Below are 22,049 nucleotides of genomic sequence, written 5' to 3' on the forward strand. Positions count from 1 at the left end.
GCTAGAGGCGCGTGAGGCGCGAGCGAGGAAAGTGCAAGGGTCCAGTCACGCGCGAGAGATGTGTAAAAAATATTGATCGCACTTTGCCTCTGCTCGCTTGAAAAACGACATCGCTGACAAATATCGCGTGTCCCACAGGCTTTGGTAGAATGTGTTCCGTTCAAAAGGTGACCTCTTGGATATACTGGACACCTGTAAGGAATTTTAATCCTCCATCACCCTCTTCCCACTTCACTTTTTCCCCGGCAAAGAGTAAATTATTATATGCCGAAGCTGCGTGGTGACCAAAGCTCACCTTTTTCCTGCCACGTTTATTGTGCAGTGCAATGAAATTCTTTGGAGATTTTAGATATGTGCGTGGCTGTATAATTTTTTAATAAAATAATTACAGACATGATCTTTGCCTAAAATAGGCGGTCGCGGCACCTGAAAAAAAAATCCTCACTTTGGTATTGACTGAATTTGAAAGTTAGCGTTCACAAATCGTGTGGAAATCAGCTGTAGATCCGGGTTTCTCAATCCGTGAATCCGATCCGGCTTAGAATAAAGTTCTTTTGGTCAGATTTAGGCGAGGTCGCTAAGTTTCCTTGGAAAAAAACCATGACGCTGCTCGCGCCACTTACAAACAATATCACGACAAGGTAAATAGCGATGAAATGTCGATTTTGTGAGGCAGTATACGTAAAACTCCTAACGATCTAACGTTCGATCTTGATTTGGATACGTTTCCTGAACGATCATGTCGGGCTACGGAGTACCTTCAGTGGCCATGACGCCCTTTTTAAACGAAGGAAAAGCCATCCAAGATTTGACGAGTCTTCTTCAGCTTATTGAGGACAAAGGAGAGCTCAAGGAACTTCTGGAGAACGAAAGTCAGCTCAATGATCTAATCGCAGATAATGAGGAGGTTTGTTTTCACTGTGTATGTGTCTCTATATTTTTCCATTCTTTTTTTTCGTAGTTAAATATCGCATACAAATGTTTAATGTGGATAACTCTAGGGGAACTGATTTAGCATGGTTCGTCTTTTCGATCGAACTGATATGATCTATAGTTCTTCTAATCAAAGTGGCTACATCGCCATCGTTTCCTCTCTTTCGAACTTAAATATAGCGTTGTGTGAAGATATGTAATTTTAGTTTTTGGGTAAATAAATTGAAGCTACCAGTAGGTTGTACAAACTGAACCGAAGAGTAATGGAGATCTGAATAATACGGAATTTATGGAAAGGAGGTTATTAGTTATGCATAAACGGCTGCTTCAAGTCATATGCAGCTTTCTTTTTTTTTTTTTTTTGCACTTTACTGCAAATAGAGTATAATGATTCTTTGTTGTCTGTGATTTGATTGAAGCAAAATGGTCCCCAACTGACTAAAGTGGATGTAAATTGTAGGGATCAATGAAAACAAACCTAGGTACAGTACTGACATTTTAAACCCAATTAGCAGTAATGTTGCAATCTACTTCCAAGCCAATTTGCCGTTGTGGATAAGAGTACAGACATTGCTGCTTTGGTCTATGTGTCATGCACTGAAAGAATCGTTTTATTTCAGATTGATGTTGTGGCACAAAACAACTGGACAGTGGTTTAGTGTGATCTAAAATCTTATCAATAACTAAAGGACATTAATTTGTTGTGAGAGTGGTCAAAATTTGTTGCAGACTCACTCAGTTGTGCGTCATGAGTCCACAACAGTTTGACCACTGTGACGATGAATATCATTGTCAGTAAGAGTTCAGACCATGCTGAACAACTGTTAATTTGTTAAGTCTGTGGCCAGTCCTGACAGGTGCATATAGATTTGAAAAGTCAGAGAAGCCACGGTTGTCATTAGGATGTGTAATAGATGTATGATGTGAACTGAGTGGGAAGCTGAATTGAATTATGCTTGCATTGCAAGCATGGTGTTTTGCAAAGGAACCTTCGGGGGGGGGGGGTCCAGGTATAGCATGATTCCCCCCCCCTCCATAAAAAAAAGTTTGGAAAAAAAAGTTGAAACTCTCTGAGATGTGACTTCAAGCATTTAGGGACATATCTGAGTTATTTTAGACTAGACTTTGGTGTTAGAATCAGTTCTAAAATACTTATTTCCTTTGATCACAATTCACAAAGAAGCCAGCAGAAACTGGTCTGAAAGCCAGCAATTTTCTGCTACCTAGTGGCATCTAAGGACAACCCTGAGTATTTAGATGTTCATGGATGCAATTTTTTACTTATTTTTTACAATAGTGACATGATTGTTGTTAATAACATTTTACATGTAGGTTAAGAGAATCAAAGTGCAGCGTGAGACACTTATGGCAAGCAACAGAAGTCTTGCAGAGTACAATCTGTCACAGCAGCCAATACTGGAAGCAAAGAAAAATGCACTTTTCAATGCCCACCAAAGCAAGACTGCAATTCAAGAGACATATGAACAGAAAAGACAAAAGCTAGGTAAAGTATTTTGTTCAGCACAGTTGTATCAGATTTGTGTTAAAACATAATTGTCCACCTGCATCTGCCTCAAAATAGTGGCATGTTTATTTTTCTAGTCTTGGCACTCCATTGAGACAATCTCATTATAACTTACCTGTTGATTCAGCTAATTATATGAATGTGTCGCTAGGTGATTAGATCATGTGAATGTAGGCATGTTGACTCGTACAAATGTAGATGGTTTTCTCTGACAGAGCTATCCATTCTCTGTTAACCAAAACATCAGAAGACATTGGGCTTTTGGTTGATTGAAAATAAATGATTCTTTGCAGATGTACTTTCGAGCCAATATTCACCAGACACAACTTTAGCATTACTACAAACTTCTGCAGCACAAGCAGAGGAAGAAGCTGAGGTAAAATGAAAGTGAGAGTGTATTTGGACTCTCTTTTACTCTTCTCTCTCAATTTGCATGGGGTTACATGGGGTGTGATGAATAGTATATACAGTACCGCTCAGATACACATTAAGCAAAAAAGGCACATAAGATGCACCAAAAATCACATGCAATTGCAAATAAAAAAATCATGGGCATCAAAATTTGGCACATATGGGCATAAGCTTGACAAATCTGCCTCATTTTTCAAAGCAGTTGTTTCTTAAAAAAAAAAAAACATCCATTACAGTGGCTTTTGAATGTGTTCAAAATAAATTTATTCCTAGTGTATCTTGTATCATCGCAGAAATGTCTGGTAAATTTCAGTGACAGTCAAATGTTTGGCATAGTCCTACGCCATGTACATGGATATGTGATACAAAGCAAAAAAATGCACTTCTTTGATAGTATTAAGCACTGGCATGGATGAATTTGGTTTAAACTCCATTTTCCAGTTACAGAAATGTTAAAATTTGTGTGAAGCTGTTGGTGAAATGGCATTGAGTTCAACAATAACATCTTCCCTGAACAATTCTTTTGTTTGATCAGTTCCTCTTTCTGTGAGTGAAAATTTCTCAGTGGTTTGACAGCTGATTTGTTGAAAAACAAAACGGAAGTGTACGCTTGTTATATGATAGGTGTTGTTATATGTTATGATTGACTATTTTGTGTACATTCTTCAGCACCGAATAAAGTATTTTATTCCCTTTCAGAAAATTGCCGATAAATTCCTAGATGGTGAAATTAATGCTGAGGACTTCATTCAGGCATTTCAAAGTCAGAAGACTATTCACAGCTTACGAAAAATAAAAACTGAAAAATTGACTGAGCTATTAAGGAGTAGAATGTCTTCCCAGTATTCCTATAGGCTTTAATGGTTCATATTCTTTAACAAGTAGAACAATTACATGTAAAAAATAAACAGGCTTGTGGTCTTTTATTTGAAATAAAGTAAAGCCCTGTGATTATTGTCAAACTCTGTGGTGGGGGCCAGCCCCAACAAAGATTTAAGACTTAACTTGACTGTGATTTCTGTGGTTGAAAAGGCATGAATTGGAGTTGGTAGATTAGGATGAAATACTTTAGATTTCTCAACCTTTTAATGGCAAAATGAAAATTTATACTCCATGTGAAATCATCAACATACTAGTTTTTACAGAGCAGGCCCTGGTGGTTCGAAGGATGGATAACACTATACACTGGATAAATCTCTATCCGGTGGATAGCGTAGTACGTTTTGGTAACGCTTATCCGCTGGATAGCGATTTATCCGTTGGATAGCGTTATCCACCCTTTGAACAACCAGAGCGAGTTGTTTTGGGCATTTTGCTATACAGTAAATGGTTTGAACCCAGGGGTAACATGTGAAAGTGTAGTGCAATCATCCGGGTGAGTGTAGTCCTGAGAAGGACTGTTGTTGGTAGTGGTGCCTGATGTTTTGACAACCTGGGGGGAAGTCATCATCAGAGTCAAAGCGTGTTAAGTGTGAATTGTCAGTCTGGGTCTGACTCAGATTAAACTGACTGAAATGGGGATTTAAGCCCAGATTGATATTTTTCACCTCGGATGAAGCAATCTGTAAAATTAAATATAGTAGGTATGTAACAGGCTGGGAATTATGCTTAAATGTTTACTTGTAATGCAAGCTTTAGATGCCATTGTGTTCACATAGCTCGGAATTGGTTTCATTACTTTAATTTTCTTTAGCATAGCTCACTTCAAAGTGTAGTTCAAAGCTAATTTTTGGGTTTAAATTGATAATTACTGGTTTGAAATGAATGTGGTATGCATATGGTTTGAGACCAACAGACAGTTGGACAGGTGTCAGAAAGATTTCCAAAAGCTTGAAAGTTGTGTGAAAGAGCTTGCTCTTTTGTACAATGTTAGTCCATCAAATTTTTGTGCAACCTTCAGGCACTGGTTTGTCATGTCTTGTTATACATAGTTTCTTGTCATCTATGTAATTTTTTTAGTTTAAACTGAGAATAAAGAAAAAGTGTTGCTTTCCTCACTTGCTCATTTGATTTTACATCAAAATATCAATAATTATTTCACTCTCCTTAAAGTAAACACCCCATCTACTCCCCGCCAAGAATATCACTTAAAATTATTTGAAATAAAAAATTGTAAGTATGCCAAGTGCTTCAAGAAGTCATACATTCTGTACAAGAAGCATACTTTGTTTTAACTCAAATGTTTTTAGAAATTTGCAGAAGGTTGTAAAACATAATAATCAAAGAGTGATTAATAATGATAATTGAACTGAGTGGAGTGCAATTTGGGCTGAAATCATATGTGTGATTTCAAAATCGAACTAGCACGCAGCGCGAGTTTGATTTGAAATCACAAGTATGATTTCAGACTAGAATTGCATGACACAAGGTTCAATTACCACTTTCTTACATTCATTTTGAAATCACCCAAATTCAGGACTTGGTCAATTCAAATAATATTTTACTGATACAGTACTGAGCCAGTTTTTAAATAGTAAGTGGAACTGGAAACGCTTTTACATCTTATCTTGTATGCAAAACAGAAAGACTGACGTCATGTGTCAAAAACTCAGTCAAGCATAAAATGATGTGATTTAGAGCAAAAAATAGTGCGATTCGTGAATAAATCACACCAATTAGAGCCAATCAGATTACAGGGACCACTAGTGATTTCAAAATGGATGTAATAAAAGCTTCTAATTGATTTGTGAGAATAAAGGAAAGCACTGCAACCTCAAGCTGAGCTCTTGATTATTAGACAAATACATGGAGAACAGTCTCAATAATAGTTCACAATTTATCTTTTTTAGCCTTCTTTTCGACTCGTTCCACATTCCAAATCCTGTATTCCATATTCCAATTGTTAATTCTTTCTCATCATCCAGTTCCCAGGTTCTTTCGGGCTAACACGCTCACAAGCGCGGTTACTTTGAAAGTGCGAAATGTCACTTGTGGCGTTTAATGTCTTTTTTTCAATATACCACGTCTTCATTTCGTCTCGTTGTATTGTCTTCAACGCAAGAGGGCGACTGCCATTTAAAAACTCGAAACAGCATTTCAAGGTGAGAAACTAAGGGGTAAAATGCTTTTGTGATTGCACTGTTTTTGATACTCAACGATCAGCTTTACTGTCTGACTGTTATTACAAATTTTATCGATTATTGCTGTTGACACGTGTTCTTTGTGCTCTGTTTTGGTGTAAGAGTACACAGTAGCATTTTAAATATTGCGGTCAGAACGAGCAGTTTGACGTATAATTCTCTAAAAGTAACGAGGAATCTTATATTACGTAAAGAAAGGAATTCAACGTATTTGATGGTTTGGGCTCTTGACAACAAGAATCAGCGGAGGATTAGGCGGGTGCCTTTCTCAAAAATCGTTTTGGTAGGGCTGTATTCTTGCAGCCCTAGCTACAACCACAGTCCATTTGTGGCACATCTCCTTTCCTTTGAATATTATCAATGAACTTTTATGACGCAGTAAAAAATTTGTTTGTATAACAGACCTCAAAACACCGAAAATGTGGACTGATGTAAAAAAATCTGGAGATTGGTCGACCGGCAGACAAAACCAAGTAAACACAGGTTATTAAAGTAAGAGAAAGTAATTTTCTCCTGCTCATAATTTACTTAAAACATGTGTGGACCTCAACAACACAGAAATAAACTTTAAATATTCATCAGGTTCATCCCACCGCCATTTTAAAAATGTGTCGTGTCAAAATGCGAGAGACTGGTTATGATGACCTAATTTGGAACAGGTGTTCTATATATGGTCATGGACGACTCACGGTGTTTCCAGCGAACAGACGGATGAAGAACGTAACAGCTTGGTCTGTTACGGATTTGCACAGAATTGGCACAAGAAAACTTACCTCCATGCCAGCAAGCCATAAATGAAATTATACAAAATATTTATCCTTTCAGCTTGCGCCCCTATTTATCGTGAGATTTGTCGGTCTCGTCGTGAGACCGTGAGATTGAACTGAAAATCGTGAGACTTGAGAAGTCTGGACAATAAATTCTAATTTTAGTTTAGTTAATAAAGCCTCGGGAAACCTTTTACTACCTTACTGTGGCCAGTCTGGGAGAAAAAAACCAAACACAAAAATTGCTTCATAGATAGCACTCAACATTACAAGCGTAATATGCACCTGTTGGGTCTAACACTTTGGTGGTTAGGCATAAACTGTCTGGTTCTTTGCTTTAGTATGTAATTGATTTTCCTCAGACAAGTAGAAAATTCAGACCCAGAGCTCCTACAGGTTCCAGAAAAAAACCCACAACGTCCTGAATTTTGTTATAGAATTTCTCAGGACTGGAAAATTCCTTGAAAAAGACTTTTTCTCCTAGAAATTCTTGGAAATCTGGAATTTGGTTTTAAATCAAACTGGTGGATATTTTTAATGTTTGTCTTTCTTTTTCATAATTTATACCACACAAGCGAATAGAGCTTTTCATGCATGCTGATTGGCTAGTTCAGAAGTGAATAGCAATTACTATCCACCTCTGAGCAGCAAATGAGACAAAATCATGCATCAAGAATTAAATTTTGGAGCAATTTTTTGGTATATTGAAAGAAAGAGACTAATTTTTGATATCTGTGTAGCATATACTAAATAATAGACCTCAGGGTCAGTGAAAGTGGTGGATATTTACCTTTCCACTATTCACCTCCACTTTGGTAAGTAATGGTAACTTTATTATTATATTCACTCTTCATCTTGAAATTACAGGGAAAAATTGGTTACTCCTGAAAATGTAAGCATTTCTGTGAATTTCAGAGTACTGAACAAATCAATAAAAGCCCTAACTCTTGAACAAAATCTACATCAGAATCTCCCTCATGAAGGTCATGTTCATTGATCAAGGTATCCAAACTATTTACTAACGAAAGGGACCACATTTTGAATAGAAAAAAAGTAATTACTAAAGGACACTGAAATTTGCAGGCGCTTACATTGTATTTTTAAGCCACAAGTAAAAACACTCGGTATCTTTGACTTGAATTTGTAAAACACCTCATTCTGATGAGACACTGCTGTCAAATTCCCACTCTCTCTACTCTGCAAATACTCACACTCCTTTAAATCACGATGATGGTGTCTTAGTACCTGACGCCTATTTACACCTCATCAAAAAAAAGGGTAGCAAATTAGTGAACGTATTAAAGAACCTCTTGTTGCAACGATCAGATCACCCTTGATGAAGGTACCAGACAGGAGTTTCGAGATATTGGTTTGATGAATTGTAGTTTTCGTTACATTCCTTAAATCTTTAAACCAGAGTAGCATCAAACCATGTTTGATTGTCCACCTGGTTGCTGTGTGAACTTAAATATAACTCAGAGGGCGTTTCTTTTCAGGAAGGGGTGGGTTAGCCTTTAGGCGAGGGAAATTATCAGAATTTTGACAAAACGCGCGTGAAATTATTTCCTAATTTCACTCGTCGCCATTTGATTACATATACTAATTCTCCTTACCAACTGCCATGCAATTCTCATAGTGTTAGTTTGGAGAATTTGGTACTGATTCAACAAATAATCCCCTAACTAATTATTTTTCGTTATTCTCATCCCTTGTGTGCTTGATATTGTGTCGTTATTATCCAACCACACCTAGACGAGTACAAATAACGCCATAGACAAGTACAAATATCACGCGGTATTTGTACTCGTCTATTGTAGTACCGGTTAAACAGGTTTTCTCGCATCGCGCAAGCGAAGAATTGGATTGTGGATTGTAGGTACCAAAAAAATACAAATGGCGGACAATTTGAATCATATTTCCGACGACGAAGAGTCAGAATGGCTAGCAAATATAGATCCAAGTTCATTAGATGAATCGAACGAAGAAAAACAGCTTGACGACCAGAAAATTTCTTCATTTAATGAAGAAAGTAGAAACAGCAGCACAACAAGGCGCCAATTCCGTTCCGCTTCGCATACTTCTGTCACGCACTCCCCGTAAATAAACATCCGCGAAATTCGCCCGCACTGAAATAACAGTTTGGCGTGTTGGATGACACAACAAAACGTCTAATAAGATATATATTTATATATATTGCTGGGAGTAATTTTGTCGTGGTCACTCGTGGGAGTTTAAGGGTTAAGTGATTGTGTAGAGTATCTGAAATTGTCTTTTTTTAGCTTTAATGTGGTTTGATTAGCATCCTCTTGAAACTTTTTCTAATTGGACTAAAGAAAGCATCTTTTTCATTGAATACCCACTGACTCTTAATGGTAAGTACTATTGTTACTATTGGTTTATATTATAGTTATTTAGATTTTGGTTTTTACCACATTTCGATCTATCGAAAAGCATCATCACGATTTAAGCTGTTAATATTTCCAGGGCGGTGGCGCAGGTTTGTCGGTCCACTGCTCAGCCAATTTCATGTTATAGGCGTTTACTGCCTTATTCATCTTCTCCATGCAAGTCGACGAAATCGGCTGACCGATTTGAGCTTCGTCGCATTTGAATTGTCGCAGAAACTGCATAACATGGTTCTGTTGCTTGGGAATGGCAGTCTTTCCTTGCCTTTTATAGTCAAGCCACATTTTCATCGCGTATTCAGGATCGGAATAAGCCCCTCCAAAGTGCACCAAACCTGGTCTGAGATTCTGTTTTATTTTTGGGCGGATTAAATTCATGGCGTTGAACGTCCTCCACAGGTACTTACTCATCTTAAGGAAGCACACCTCCAGAGGAGCCGTGAGGCAATGGCTGAACTCCTTGTTTGACTCTCCCCAGTTTTCGATCATGGACACCCACAGGTCCATGAGTGAAAGCGATTTCGATATATCAATCACCTTCATTTGTGTGCCCCCCACCACATGTCGTATGGCGCCTCGGGTGTGATAAGCTTCAGCTGCGTAGATCAGGGCCTTAGCAAGTTCATCTGTTGGAAGAAAAGTACGCAAATATTAAACCAGCTTATCGCTTTCCCGGCATAAGAGTAAATCAGGTTTTGTGGTAAACGGTGGAAAACTTTTATATGGCCGGAATTACACCAGAAAGAAGAGATGAAGTTGACCATCTCAGATGTAAAGATGTTGCAAATCGTACAGTTTATTATGTTACTCGTGCCCCATCGTGTGCGCGCTTTTACTGAAAACAAAAACTTCTCGTTATAGAGATGGAAAATAAGAGACACGACCAGGTTCACCCTCGCGCAATGCGTAAGAAAAATTGAAGTAGAAAGGAAGATACAGAGAGAGAAACGGTCATGCGATAAAATGCTTATTGACTTATGTACGTCAGAGCGGACAGGAATATATGTGACTCATGTTTATGACGAAAAGACCTTGCGCCCGTGCGGTCCACTCGCTCAATCAAATAGTATGAAGTGTCCCATTGTTCTTTTCAAATTACAACAAGCCAAATAATACAACGACGTAAACGTACTCAGTCAATAACGTTATTGTAATCAAACGTTATCGAGTAGTTTTTCATGTGCGCTAGCCTTCATTAAAAAGGGCTCTTTGGCTAGTACGATTATTTACTTTGCCTCGAACATTACCGTTTCGTTTTTGACTTACAAATTACAGGTTCTCTCTCTCTACCTTGAGTGGGGGTCCCGTTCTAACTGTATGACTGTATTATGGTTACCTAGCAATTGTGATTCGTATCCTCCTTTCAAAGACATTCCTTTCACCAGGGCTTGGTATTCATCATTATGGACTTGCCTTGGAGTCTTTCCTTTTCCTTTTACGTCTTCAAGTCGAAACGGAACTAAAGCATTCAAACTCTTGAAAGTATCCAGCCACTTTTCCAAAAAGACCTTTGATTTGGGTGCCCCCTTCATTGATGATATCGCCCCATCCACCATCGTATTGAAATATTTCACGTTGTACTTATAGACCTTAAAATAAGCGCTGGCTAATTCTTGCATCTTGTATTTTAATGTCTTTTCTTTTTTCTCTACACCTGTGGCAAATTCAGACGGGAGTTTAGCAAACAGAAATGGCATGGCGTACTCCAGGGTGAAAGCGTAGACATTAGTGTCAAAAACGATCTCCGAAGGTTTCCCAAATTCTTTAACATCTTGGAAAAAGTTGTTGAATTTCTCTGTTAGAGTACCAGCGTCTTTTCCAACAAGCCCGACGTCATAATCCGAAGTGCAAGAAGCGGATCCATAAGGCTCGGGAAAGCAGACAGAATCGGGGATCATGATTTCAATTTTCTTTGCCGCTGTTCTCACGCAGGGTTTTAACGTTTTACCACTTAACACGTAAAGAACGTGCGTCACATAGAGGTACCGAGCAGCTGTGATGTACAAAAGTTGAAGACAGCTAGTGGGAGTGCGAAATTTTTTTTTCATAGCTTCCCAATCATTATTTCGTTCGAAGAACTCCTTTATCCTTTTCGCATCCTTCTCGAAGTCTGGTGTGCCAATTTTTCCTGCGAAGTTGGGTTGGAATACCCAAATGTCTTTCTTGGGATCTTTTTTGAATCCGTACTTGTCCACAATGTTAGTTTTCATCCATTTCAGGTCATCTGTGTCGGGGTCATTTTGAAGGAGGTTTGAAGCTAGAAATCTGTTATGAAAATAAGGCCTTGAGATTAAAATTGAAACTTTCTTGTGTTGTGTAAAAGTTTTGAAGCTCTTAAGTTGACCTGTATTTCAGTTAAGAATTGTTCATCATGATACGGTCTTGAATAAGTATGAAGTGTTATGAAAAAATATCTTATCGTATCCATTTTCGTTTATTAGGCGTCTGAGCTTTGCCACTCACCATCATTAAGTAATGTTAAACGTCTTTTTTTTAATTTCAGGGGTGAGAAATGATTTACCGTTATAATTCAGGTTAAATTAACGCCAAATGTGGTGAAATACTTCACCTTGGGGAAGTTTTGTCCTCCTCTTAGTTTTGCACTGTTACTTTAGTATCAGAGGTAATTTAGCCCTTTCTCGATCGTAACACAAGAAATTGTATCGGCATTTGCGCAAACTCGTTTCAAATTGATGACAGTTATTGCTGCTACTAAAAATTCCAATTTTTAGTTATATTGTTAGTACTCTACAGCTAGTGTGTGCGTTCTTGCACCAGCAGTGATTCGCTTCCATTAGCCCCCCCAGTCCCTCTACTTCCTCAAAACGGCTCAGTAGAAACACTTGCGGGTCTATCTATCGATTAAATCAGTGCTTGCATGCGTACGGCTCATCAAATAGTTTTCCTTCCAGAGGCTCAATGAGGTCGTCTGAGGTCCATTCCGGCTGATTCTGGAGAAGGTCCTGGACTTGCGAAATAGGGTACAGTTCATCGCAAACCTGTCAGCCAAGCAACACAATTAGTAACTTTTTTTTATTGTTTTATGTCTCTTTTAAGGGTTAGACCGCATCTTAGCCCTTTAACACGCAGATGTGATTAACGTGGTACTTTGTCCTCGCTATGTCAAGACATAATCTTGCGAACAAGTGACAAGAATTGGCAAACAGGTCAGCAAAACGATGTTTTCTTGGTGTAAAACCCAATTCTTTAAGCTCGATTACATGGATATATATGGCAGTAGATGGGAAGAATACTGGTCAGATCTTGGGATTTAATTAAAGAATAGGAAATTTTGAAAAGACTGGGTTACATTGCGACTATAGACAGCCAGTAAAATCCTTCATGCTTACAATTTTGCTTTCTTCTTATCAGGTCCTAGTTGGATAATGTATGTCTTCAGAGAAAAGTGTCTTAGTCCTTGTTTAACTTAATCGACATTCCAAATTGAGGGAGGGCCCCGTGGAGAGATAATGGTAAAGGCTCTAAAAGAACGTTGGGCTTGATCCAATATGGTTTCTTAAAATACTCTCCATAAAAAGGAAATTGATTTCAAAGAAAATGGATTACTTGTTTATGAATTAACTGAAGTAGTGAGGTCTACTGCCATTTTCAAAAATTGGTTCATTCTACAGGCACACGTATTGTTTCGCGGCTAGGAGTTTATTCTCTCCAAGTATAGTTTGAATTCAACCATACGAATTACATCTTTTACAGTGTATCTTGAAATGTTATTCAAACGTCTTACCACACTTCTGTGAACCAGCATAAAAATTAGAACACTTGTAGCAATTATCATCTTCAAGTTTCCGGCTGAAACATAATAACACAGCAAACTTTCGTTTAGTCACAGGGTACAAACACAGTAGGAATGTAGAAATTCATCTTCAAAATGGACGTTTAGGTTATAGGCACCAAGCGTCGTCATATTTCTGTAAAATTAGTTCTGCTTCGATGAGGTTTCCTTTTAGCCTCCAGGGTACATTTTTGAACTTATGTACAAAACTTGTCCTTTCTCTTCGCGGGAAAGAAGGAAAATCGAAAAATGCTAATCGATGAAATAGGGACATGATTATATGCGCATGTCTGAGACTAAAGCACTGTTCAAATGGTCAAGATAATTAACAATTATTCCACGAGCGCGCGTTGGATATGAGATGATAGATAGCCAACGAGACGCGTAGCGCCGAGTTGGCTATAATCATCACTTATCCAACAAACGCGAGTGGAATAATTATTTTATTAAAAACGCTACATTAAATTATTAGATTTTATTACATTTTAAGCTCCCTTTCAATTTGAAGCTTATGCGTACGCTTACCATATCGTAGTTTATGGTATATTGGCTCATATACCGTAATGGCTAAGCCAGTGCAAAGTCTTGAATTGCATTTTCCAATGATCCAGTTTTTAATAATTGATGATAGCTTCAATAGCGTTGAAGGCACGCTCTGATTGGCTAGTCAAACTCCGAATATCCTTTGCTATTTACCTCCGAGCAACTCGGGAAAAAATGGCGTCCCGGTTTGCACCCGTGACAAGCGAAGAAATCACTCAAATTAACGACGAAGCAGTGTATATTATCTCACTGTTTTAGTATATACTAAAACTACTATTCACCTCCACTTCGGTGAATAGTTGTTAACTATCACGCGCGTTTGAACACAAAGTTACATTCACTGTCTGTGACAAGTTGTGCGTGTGACTTTTTTATAATACTCTATTGTAATTCTGTCAATCAGCTTTGTATGCGTCATTGTCCAAACATGTGCGAGGACCTCGTGGTTTCTCGGAGCAGCACGTAGTTCGGTCGTCCTGGCGTAGTGTGATTTTCAATAAACCGTTTAAACCTTTATTTGCCGTTTCGTACACTGTCATCGACTATCAGAAAGTTAGAAAGCAGCTAGAGCTATCAATAAGTGAGGAGAACTGGAGAAACACTCTACTACGTCTTGTGTTTCCCACAATTCTTTCGTGCTCTAGCCGCGTTCTGCGTGCTTTACTACAGAACAGAACACAGTCAAGTTTTTAACTGTCATGTAGTTTGGACAGGTTCAAATTCGACAACATAGTTGATGGCATTTTTTGCCATTTGAACAAGCCGGGATGATAGTTTTTCGGTCAGCAGTTTTGCCAAATACGGGCTTAAAACGAGTTGGCAAATGGTAAAATGACTAAAATAGCCGTCAGAATTTCGCAGAATGTCTCTTAGTTCATTTTTCGTATCTCCTAGTAGACTTCAGCATCTTCAAACGTTCGTTTGCTTCGATCTCCCAGTTTTTGTTTTGAGAACAAACAGGAAAGGTACGGTAAATCCGATCAAGCTTATAACAGAATGGCTAAGGAAGTTTAGTTTATTGTTATCCTTTACCAAAACTCTCAAGATTTCATAAACTTTTACGCTTCAGAAACAATCGTTGCCTGCCTTCATTGGTTGAAAAGACCGTAAAGTAATTTTAGTGTTTATCCGCGATCAGGTACTGTACTGTTTGGGTGCTCTAGAATAATGTGGCTTAACGTGTCGGGGTCAAAATAATTCTTTTTGCGAAAATGATATGATTAGCAGTGGTAAAAAACATTAAAATTATTTCTCACTCTAAAGTAAGAGAATTTTTAGTATTTCAGCTATGTTTATTATATTTATTACCGAACTAGTATTGTAACCATAGAGTTAATTATGTTACTATAAATTTAGAATCAGAGAAATTGTAAACTAATTGATCCAAGTGTGATTTTTTACGCCAAGAATAACGAGCAAATCCGCACTCACAGAAAAAAAAAAAACCTCGTCACATTTAACAGTTCTTACCTGATGACTACGCAGATAATGTACGAACGTTAATGAATGAATGATTGAATGAATTCCTTATTTATATTGCGCCCTTTCTATACAATATTCAAAGGCGCAGTACCCCCCCCCCCCCAATCAATTTGATAGACACTACACAAAGATAGACCACAACACCGGTACTACGTGCCCTACTCTTTTCGAACAGTGTGTGGGTTCTTTATCGTCCCACAAATTTTTTATCACATACAAGGGCTTGTGAGACGGGACCTCCATTTATCGTCCCTATCCGAGAAGACTAGAAAGTCTAACCATTTGCAGATATTATTACAAAGGCAACACTGTCAGTTGATATCTTCAAATGCTTGGATCGTGAGGTGATTTTCCAATGTGAAGGACAATGCTGGTATTTGCGTTTGCTTGTGAGACCTGACAACGGTTGACTATTGTGCCCCTCTACAGGCATAATGTTGGTCGTTTCGACTTTCTTCATGAAATGTTCACCACGAAATTGTGTTGGTTGCCTGCTTTTTTCTTTCTTTCTTTTCTCTTCACTGAGGTCAATACTGGTGCTACATCAGTCATCAGGCAGACAGTTTCAACCAAAGTCGATTCTTTTAATTAGTGGGGTTTTGCGAATTCGCGACAATTGTTACGAGTGTACTTAATACAGATAAGTAAAATTTTCAAAACCAGTGAAGCAACTTCCTCCAGTGGTTTTCAGCTTTGTATCATGGGGTGAAAAAGAGGACTACAGAAGCCAATCAGGGTTTACTTAACAGCACTTCGAACGAAAGTGAAGAACTCGGGTATCATCACAACAAAACGTCAGTGAGTAAGAAGCAATTGATTTCGCTTTTGAATGACTTGTTCATTTCAAAAGTAAGGTAACGCGATGCATGAAATAATCCAAACGCAGACATTCAATAGTGAGGTACCGTGAAAGAAATCGAGATAAAAGTTTTCTCTATCAACGCAACTTATAGACTTGATACTCTTGTAGCTTAAAATGAGTCAGTGATCGGGTTCTTTTTGGGTGCAAGTAAAAGGGTATTATTTACGTTGTATAAATTTTCAGCGTTGCTAACACTTGTCTAGACCTACAGTCTCCCTCGCTCTCTCTATAATCAATTTATCTACGGCCTATTCGAACCTTCAAAGCTTTTAAAACTCATGCAGCGGCATGTGGTCGAGAGTATCAAAGGAGTCATAGTTAGAGTTGCGTTCAGAAACGAAATTTTCTTGGTCGTCGTTTGAGCAATGAAAAGGGAAGACGCCACCAAGCTTTTTGTTCTTGTCGATCATTCTTTTGTTTAATAAGGTCAAACCACAGAGACTTAAAGTGCTACTGAAACGAAATTTTCGTATCTGGAATATTTGCTCTAACCTGTAGTTTTGAATATGCTGATCATCATGAGATAATTTGCTTTGGCCAAAACGAAGCGAAAGATATCTTTTTAATCGTTCAAATCAAAAATTTTACACAAAACCATGTCCGGGCCCTGATACCGAGCGAAATGGATTGATGACGTCACTGGTTGTGTTCACTCCGATAGCGTGGTTTATTTCACTCACTGTTTGTTTGTATTCGTTGGCGAAGGAGATGGCAGATATTGAAGTTTTGTCAAGTGAATCTTCTTCTGAACGAAGCGAAGCTGTCTCCAGTAGCGAAGAGGAAGACGGTGGCGTAAAATGGGGTTGACAGGCCTACACGACTCCCAAGCTTGTGTTTAGAGCAGCCTATTCAAAGTTTAGCCCTCACGAGTATGTCTTTGAGCGACCGCCCTCTTTTGTAAGATACGAGCGGCGGATTTTTGTAGAGTTCGCTCAGTAGTGGTTGTGTTTCTATTAAATGCCAGTTTTTCATGAGAATTTGCTTTATGTGTGGCACTGAGTACACACATCAGGGATTGCGTCTTTTTCGAATCGTTCGCCTTTGTAGATGTACAGCTATTTTTTTGACTGTCTCGATCGTTAATTTGTCTTCATTGCTTTCAGCTTGCGTCAGGCGCGCTGATTCGATCGAACTACAGTTCTTAGTGTTCAGTGTTCCAGCCGTTTTGGCTCGTTTTCTTTTCTTTATTTCGGTATTAAAACGACCGATTTCACGTTCATGGAAGCACATGATCGCCTTGACTGTTTCTTGCCCCGCGTTGTTAAGGATTTGCTTTATCTCATTTTTGAAATCCTCGTCGGCTCTTATTTTGGCCCTCGCCCTATATTGTAGGGATTCTGGGCATGTTCTGCGAGGCATTTGGTACAGAGGGATTTGTTCGTTATCCTCAGACCTGCCGAGCAGATCATCTTCAGTGGCGGTGTCGTATGAGGCTTCCATGTTTTCTTCATTCTCTGAATGGCATTGCTTTGGCCCGGGGCGTTTAGTAGCCCATCTACCGTTATAATGTCTTTCGACATTTTCTGTAGATGGTCAAGCAAGACCGCGGTTTCGATCCTAATCTTGTGGATAAAGGCTGATAGTTTCGAAAGAATCTGTTTGGGGCTGCGTCGGTGGGAGTAACGAAATAATTTGGATATATCAACAAGGTTGAAATGGTAAATTGGCCACCGTAATGATTACAAAAGCTGACGTTTCGAGCGATAGCCCTTCGTCAGAGCGAATGGGTTTGTTGATATCGTGGCGGCATTTTTTGATAAAAAGTCTAATGATGCGAATTGGCCCTCTGGGGGAGTCCGTTTAGACTTTCGAGTCTGAAGTGTTTCGAAAGTGTCTTTGTTCGAGGTGTTAGAATCATCCTCTTTGTTGTGAAAAAAGGCTTTTAATTGAACGCGGCGAAGGAATTTTTCTACGTCTTGTTTAATTGAGAATTCGTCCGTTGTTTTAGAAATGGGAACGAAATTTAAGCCCTTACTGAGGACGGATTTTTCTGAATCGGAAAGTGAGAGGTTTTCTGGAATGGTAACTACAGTTTTGAGGTTTTCTGGTGATGAGTGGTTAGCGATTTGGGGACCGATAAGTTGGTCAAGTTTTTGGGCCTTAATTTGGTTCAAATGATTGAAAAGTTTCGAATTAGTTTCCTGAATTTTGGCGCGGATAGATTGTAATAAAACTGCTGGACAGATTTTGGAAAGTTCAGAGCGGCAATGTAGGATTCGTTCGGTGAGGTGATTACGTTTTTGGCACATAGCTCTAATGGTGATTCTCGTGATGTTACGTGAAAAAGAATTTTGGGCGCACTGAATTTGGTGATGGTATTGTTTGGTGAATGAAGATGCATGAAAATTGGAGCAAAAACCCTTGGGAATAACTTTAGAATGAAGGCAACGACCGATGAAGTTTATGTGGCTACAAAACCTAGTTTTGGCGAAAGTGAGAACGGCTAAACGGAATGCTAGATCTTTACTAATAGGGGGAAAAGGGAAAAGATAACTTACGATTTCCTGGCGTAGCTCCTTTGTGAGTTTCTTGAGGCTTGGCATGGTCCGCTGTTCTGAATGCTGTGGATTGAAAAATGCTAAGACAAAAGTTAGTAGTCGCAGCAATCAAAATACAAATAAATAAAGGCTGATAGTTTCGAAAGAAACTGTTTGGGGCTGCGTCGGTGGGAGTAACGAAATAATTTGGATATATCAACAAAGTTGAAATGGTAAATTGGCCACCGTAATGATTACAAAAGCTGACGTTTCGAGCGTTAGCCCTTCGTCGGAGCGTTAGCCCTTCGAAGGGCTAACGTCACCCCTTTTGTAATCATTACGGTGGCCAATTTACCATTTCAACTTTGTTGATAAATCCTATTCTTGTGGATCCCGTCAGTTTCCGATTAACTAAATAGACTGGTAGCGATTCGTTCTCGGTATCAGTCGGGAATTTTGCTCCCTATCCAAGCGAACCTCTCGCAGATAGCCAAGATGCCGATGTGTTCGCCAATGAATAAGACGAGGATGGCATTTTGCCCGAAATCCTCTTTCTCGGCCTCCCAACATACAAGCCACTCTCCATGCTTTTACCCTTCTTTCACAGAAGTACACAACCAGTGACGTCACAGGGCTGTTTTGGCCGCGCCAAGAAGGCCGCCAATTTTGATCTCAGCTGGTCAACTTTGAATGGTTAAAAATGTACTTTCCGCTATGCGTTCGCCCAAAAAAAGTACACAGCGTTTGCAAATAACGTTCAAACTCTATTATGTTGCAAAAATCTCGGATATGAAAATTACGTTTCAGTAGCACTTTAAATTCCGTGTACGTTTGAAGTCCTGCTTGAGTGAAACAACAAACTGAAAAAAGGTGTTTCTCCTAGATGCTGTACAAATTTCTAAATACATTTGTGTGAGATAAATCTTGATGGTCTGTCTCAGAGCGCCAATTCACGGCGAATGTTAAGTACAGGATCATTCTCGAAAAACTTTCGGTTTAAAAACAAATCCACTTTAGTAGCGTTGATGTGACCCATTCTAATGTGGAAAGTGAAACCGTGGTGGAGAACGTCGTGATCTATTGGACTAAAGTCGCCCAAAGAGGTTCGAAAACGAAAATCTTGAGAGGAAAATCAATTATTTGGAATAGCGATCGTTTACAGGAGAAGCTTTGGACGCGAGGTTTGTTCAACTAAGAAATTGTAACTTCTTTCTGACCATTCGATTATCCCGCCTTTCACTCAGACATGAACTAGGTGAGCGTTACTATCATGAACTCAGTGCACAGTAGCGCCCAACTAGTCTATGGTAGCCTTTTTCCCTAAAATTTCATTAAATGCTGCACACCTGCGTTACTTTCTGCGGTTTCATGAAATAGCGATCTCCGATATCTCAGCAAAATGAAGCGCAACCTCAACTGTAGATCTAAATAGATGGATAATTATCCAAGAAATTTAGACTTGCTGAAAGAAATCCAAAGGGAAATCCCAATATTCCAATCTTAATTATCGAACTAAGTTCGAAACTGCAAAATGCTTCTTTGTGGAAAACGGTTTGATCTTTAATCGAACGCGATGCTCAGAAACGTAAATTAAACGTTATGTTTCATTATTTCCCTCAGCCACGCGCTCCTCCTCCAAAAAATATTTCTCATCCCGCACCGCTTCAAGGAACGCACTTCTATAAATTAAGCGTTCTTTCTCGCCCGTTGGGTTTACTAAATTTTCGCCATTGGCATCAGAGACAGACACGTACTTACCTTGCATTTATATTCTTTGTTCTGGTTTCACCATAGAGAGAGAGAGAGAGGTAAATTAAACTGTTCACGGATATTTTGCGTGCTAGTAACTCAACACCTGACTATTATTAATACGAGGACTGCCCTAAAGTTTTAACTTGTTCACGCTTAAACAGACCCTCTTCAAATTTGTGATGTCATAAGAGTCACCAGTGTGCCATTCATTCCTAATTAACTCTGTGCGCCCACGTCGAAATACCCTGGCTCCAGAGGTTTCTCTTTTTTCTCTCCTTTTTCTCCCTGTTTACAATCCTTTCGAGCTGCGAAGCAGCGAGATTCGCCGCGCTGCTCGGCCAATCTCGCTGCTTCGCAGCCCGAAAGGATTGTAAACAGGGAGAAAAAGAGAAACCTCTGGAGCCAGGGTAACGTCGAAAGGCAGATTTACACGGAAGGAATTTTGCTTCTTGAACTCAAGAGAGTATCTGACGGAAAGCGGGTCATGCGTGGGGTGCCACATGCCATCTTGGGTCATTAACTATGTGGTATCTCTTTAATAATGACGGAACAACCTTTGTTGCTCTCATATGCCAGCAATGACATCTCACGAGATTCACTCATAGTAGAAGCTCCGTTAAGGCAACTTGTTTCTTCAACTGATTTTACATATATTATGACGATTTGCTGTCTGATGAAATTCCACGCGACTCGATCGAGTTCACCCTCCTCTTATGTTCGGTCAATTTTAAACTCTCAACATCTGATTATTAATTGTCCCTCTATAGTGTGGCTGCCTTACATCTCCCTCTAAATCGGTTATGAAAATCTGGTGTTAGATCAAGATAACGACTTGTACCTGATGGGTTTGATTATTCTCTTTGCCTGTTTCCTGGATAGTGCACGTGTATGGATATTATAGGGAGAAGTTACCAAGTAATCACTTCTGCCGTTAAAGGGTTAACAAATATTCCCTGTCGGTAAGAGAAGGAAAGGGCAGAATCTCATGGCTCCAAGCATATTTAAAATGGGCCAGGTTGTGTAATTATGTTTATTCTCCTTATTTAAGAACTCTAAACAAGACTGTGTGGTATGACGTCCTTGAAACAAAGAAGTAATGATAATTTCGGGGTACAAAACATGATCAAGCACAGACCTCCCATTAATAGAGTTTTTTTTTTTTTTTGAGTATCGAACGCAATCCGCTATCGCTTTGTTTTTTCCTAATTTCGCTTTGTCGTTCTTCTAGAAAATTCGCACCACTCTCTCGACCAGTCAGATTCAAAACCAAAACTAATCGCGACAGTTACTCTGGTTTTCCCGTACCTCAATCTTTAATCCTTTCTTTTTACATTGAGTACTTAGTGGCTAATGACGATCTTAACGTTTTTACTGATCGGCCGTTGTGATTACTTTGGTTTTGGTATGCCGATATTCAATTGAAAACTGTCCCTATGCAGTTTTCGAAATGTCAAAGTAAACTGGTGTAATCAACGCCTCAGACATCCATTCAGCTATAAAATATTCCTGCATGGTGAAATTCGCTCTGAACTAAGCCTGGCGAGTGGTTTAACTGCATGTCTAGACAGAAGAGAATCTCGCCCTAAGCTAAAAGAGTTTCAGGAATGAACAGATTGGATCTAATCAACCCTTGACATTGCATTTATTACAGCTCTTTTTGAAATTTTCCTCCATCCATGTTGCGTAATTCTTTGCACATTCCCCTAGTCCTGCCCACTCCTTACATTTCGAGTGTTCGTCAAAACAGTCTGTTGATAAAACAAGAAATGCAATGTTTATTTACACATGATATTGATAGAGTGCCTGATAATTATATTATGATGGTGCCGCGTAGTGCTTCAGGCGTGCGTTGTTATTGCGCTTACTTAGTCATCAACATACAGCTGCCTGATGACTGTAGGTGGCTACCCCACCAAAAATGTGAGAGGTGACAGGGAAACGATCTTTTGAGTAATTCTGTTGTCAATTGTCTTCTGAACTGTTTTGACGTCTTATTAATGATAGCCAAGCGCGCCAACT

At 39.0% G+C, this 22,049-nt stretch overlaps 2 protein-coding genes and 1 long non-coding RNA gene across 5 annotated transcripts; 2 read left to right on the top strand and 1 right to left on the bottom strand.

Moving 5' to 3' along the window:
- The first annotated feature begins 591 nt into the window (after positions 1-591).
- Positions 592-4,862, top strand: LOC111335461 (vacuolar protein sorting-associated protein 37B). Of its 2 annotated transcripts, none has more exons than XM_088743550.1 (4): positions 592-922; positions 2,266-2,437; positions 2,752-2,834; positions 3,569-4,862. In XM_088743550.1, exons 1-4 carry the CDS (start codon positions 740-742, stop codon positions 3,728-3,730), a joined length of 600 nt encoding a protein of 199 aa, XP_088599676.1. In that variant the 5' UTR covers positions 592-739; the 3' UTR covers positions 3,731-4,862. The 2 variants fall into 2 exon arrangements, with proteins under 2 accessions (XP_088599676.1, XP_022797098.2); XM_022941363.2 differs by having other exon boundaries at positions 597-907.
- Positions 4,863-8,976: 4,114 nt separating this feature from the next.
- Positions 8,977-20,171, bottom strand: LOC148717466 (uncharacterized). Of its 2 annotated transcripts, none has more exons than XM_088743545.1 (5): positions 20,037-20,171; positions 12,867-12,931; positions 12,008-12,120; positions 10,458-11,386; positions 8,977-9,747 (listed from the first exon to the last, which is right to left on the bottom strand). In XM_088743545.1, exons 1-5 carry the CDS (start codon positions 20,041-20,043, stop codon positions 9,188-9,190), a joined length of 1,674 nt encoding a protein of 557 aa, XP_088599671.1. In that variant the 5' UTR covers positions 20,044-20,171; the 3' UTR covers positions 8,977-9,187. The 2 variants fall into 2 exon arrangements, with proteins under 2 accessions (XP_088599671.1, XP_088599672.1); XM_088743546.1 differs by lacking the exon at positions 20,037-20,171 and adding an exon at positions 18,300-18,699.
- Positions 12,102-13,973, top strand: LOC148717467 (uncharacterized). The gene is made up of 2 exons (XR_015994787.1): positions 12,102-12,288; positions 12,494-13,973. It is a non-coding gene; the product is annotated as an uncharacterized LOC148717467 (long non-coding RNA).
- Positions 20,172-22,049: the final 1,878 nt, after the last annotated feature.

Source organism: Stylophora pistillata, chromosome 13 (assembly GCF_964205215.1).
Source record: "Stylophora pistillata chromosome 13, jaStyPist1.2, whole genome shotgun sequence".
NCBI classification, from domain to species: Eukaryota; Metazoa; Cnidaria; class Anthozoa; order Scleractinia; family Pocilloporidae; genus Stylophora; species Stylophora pistillata.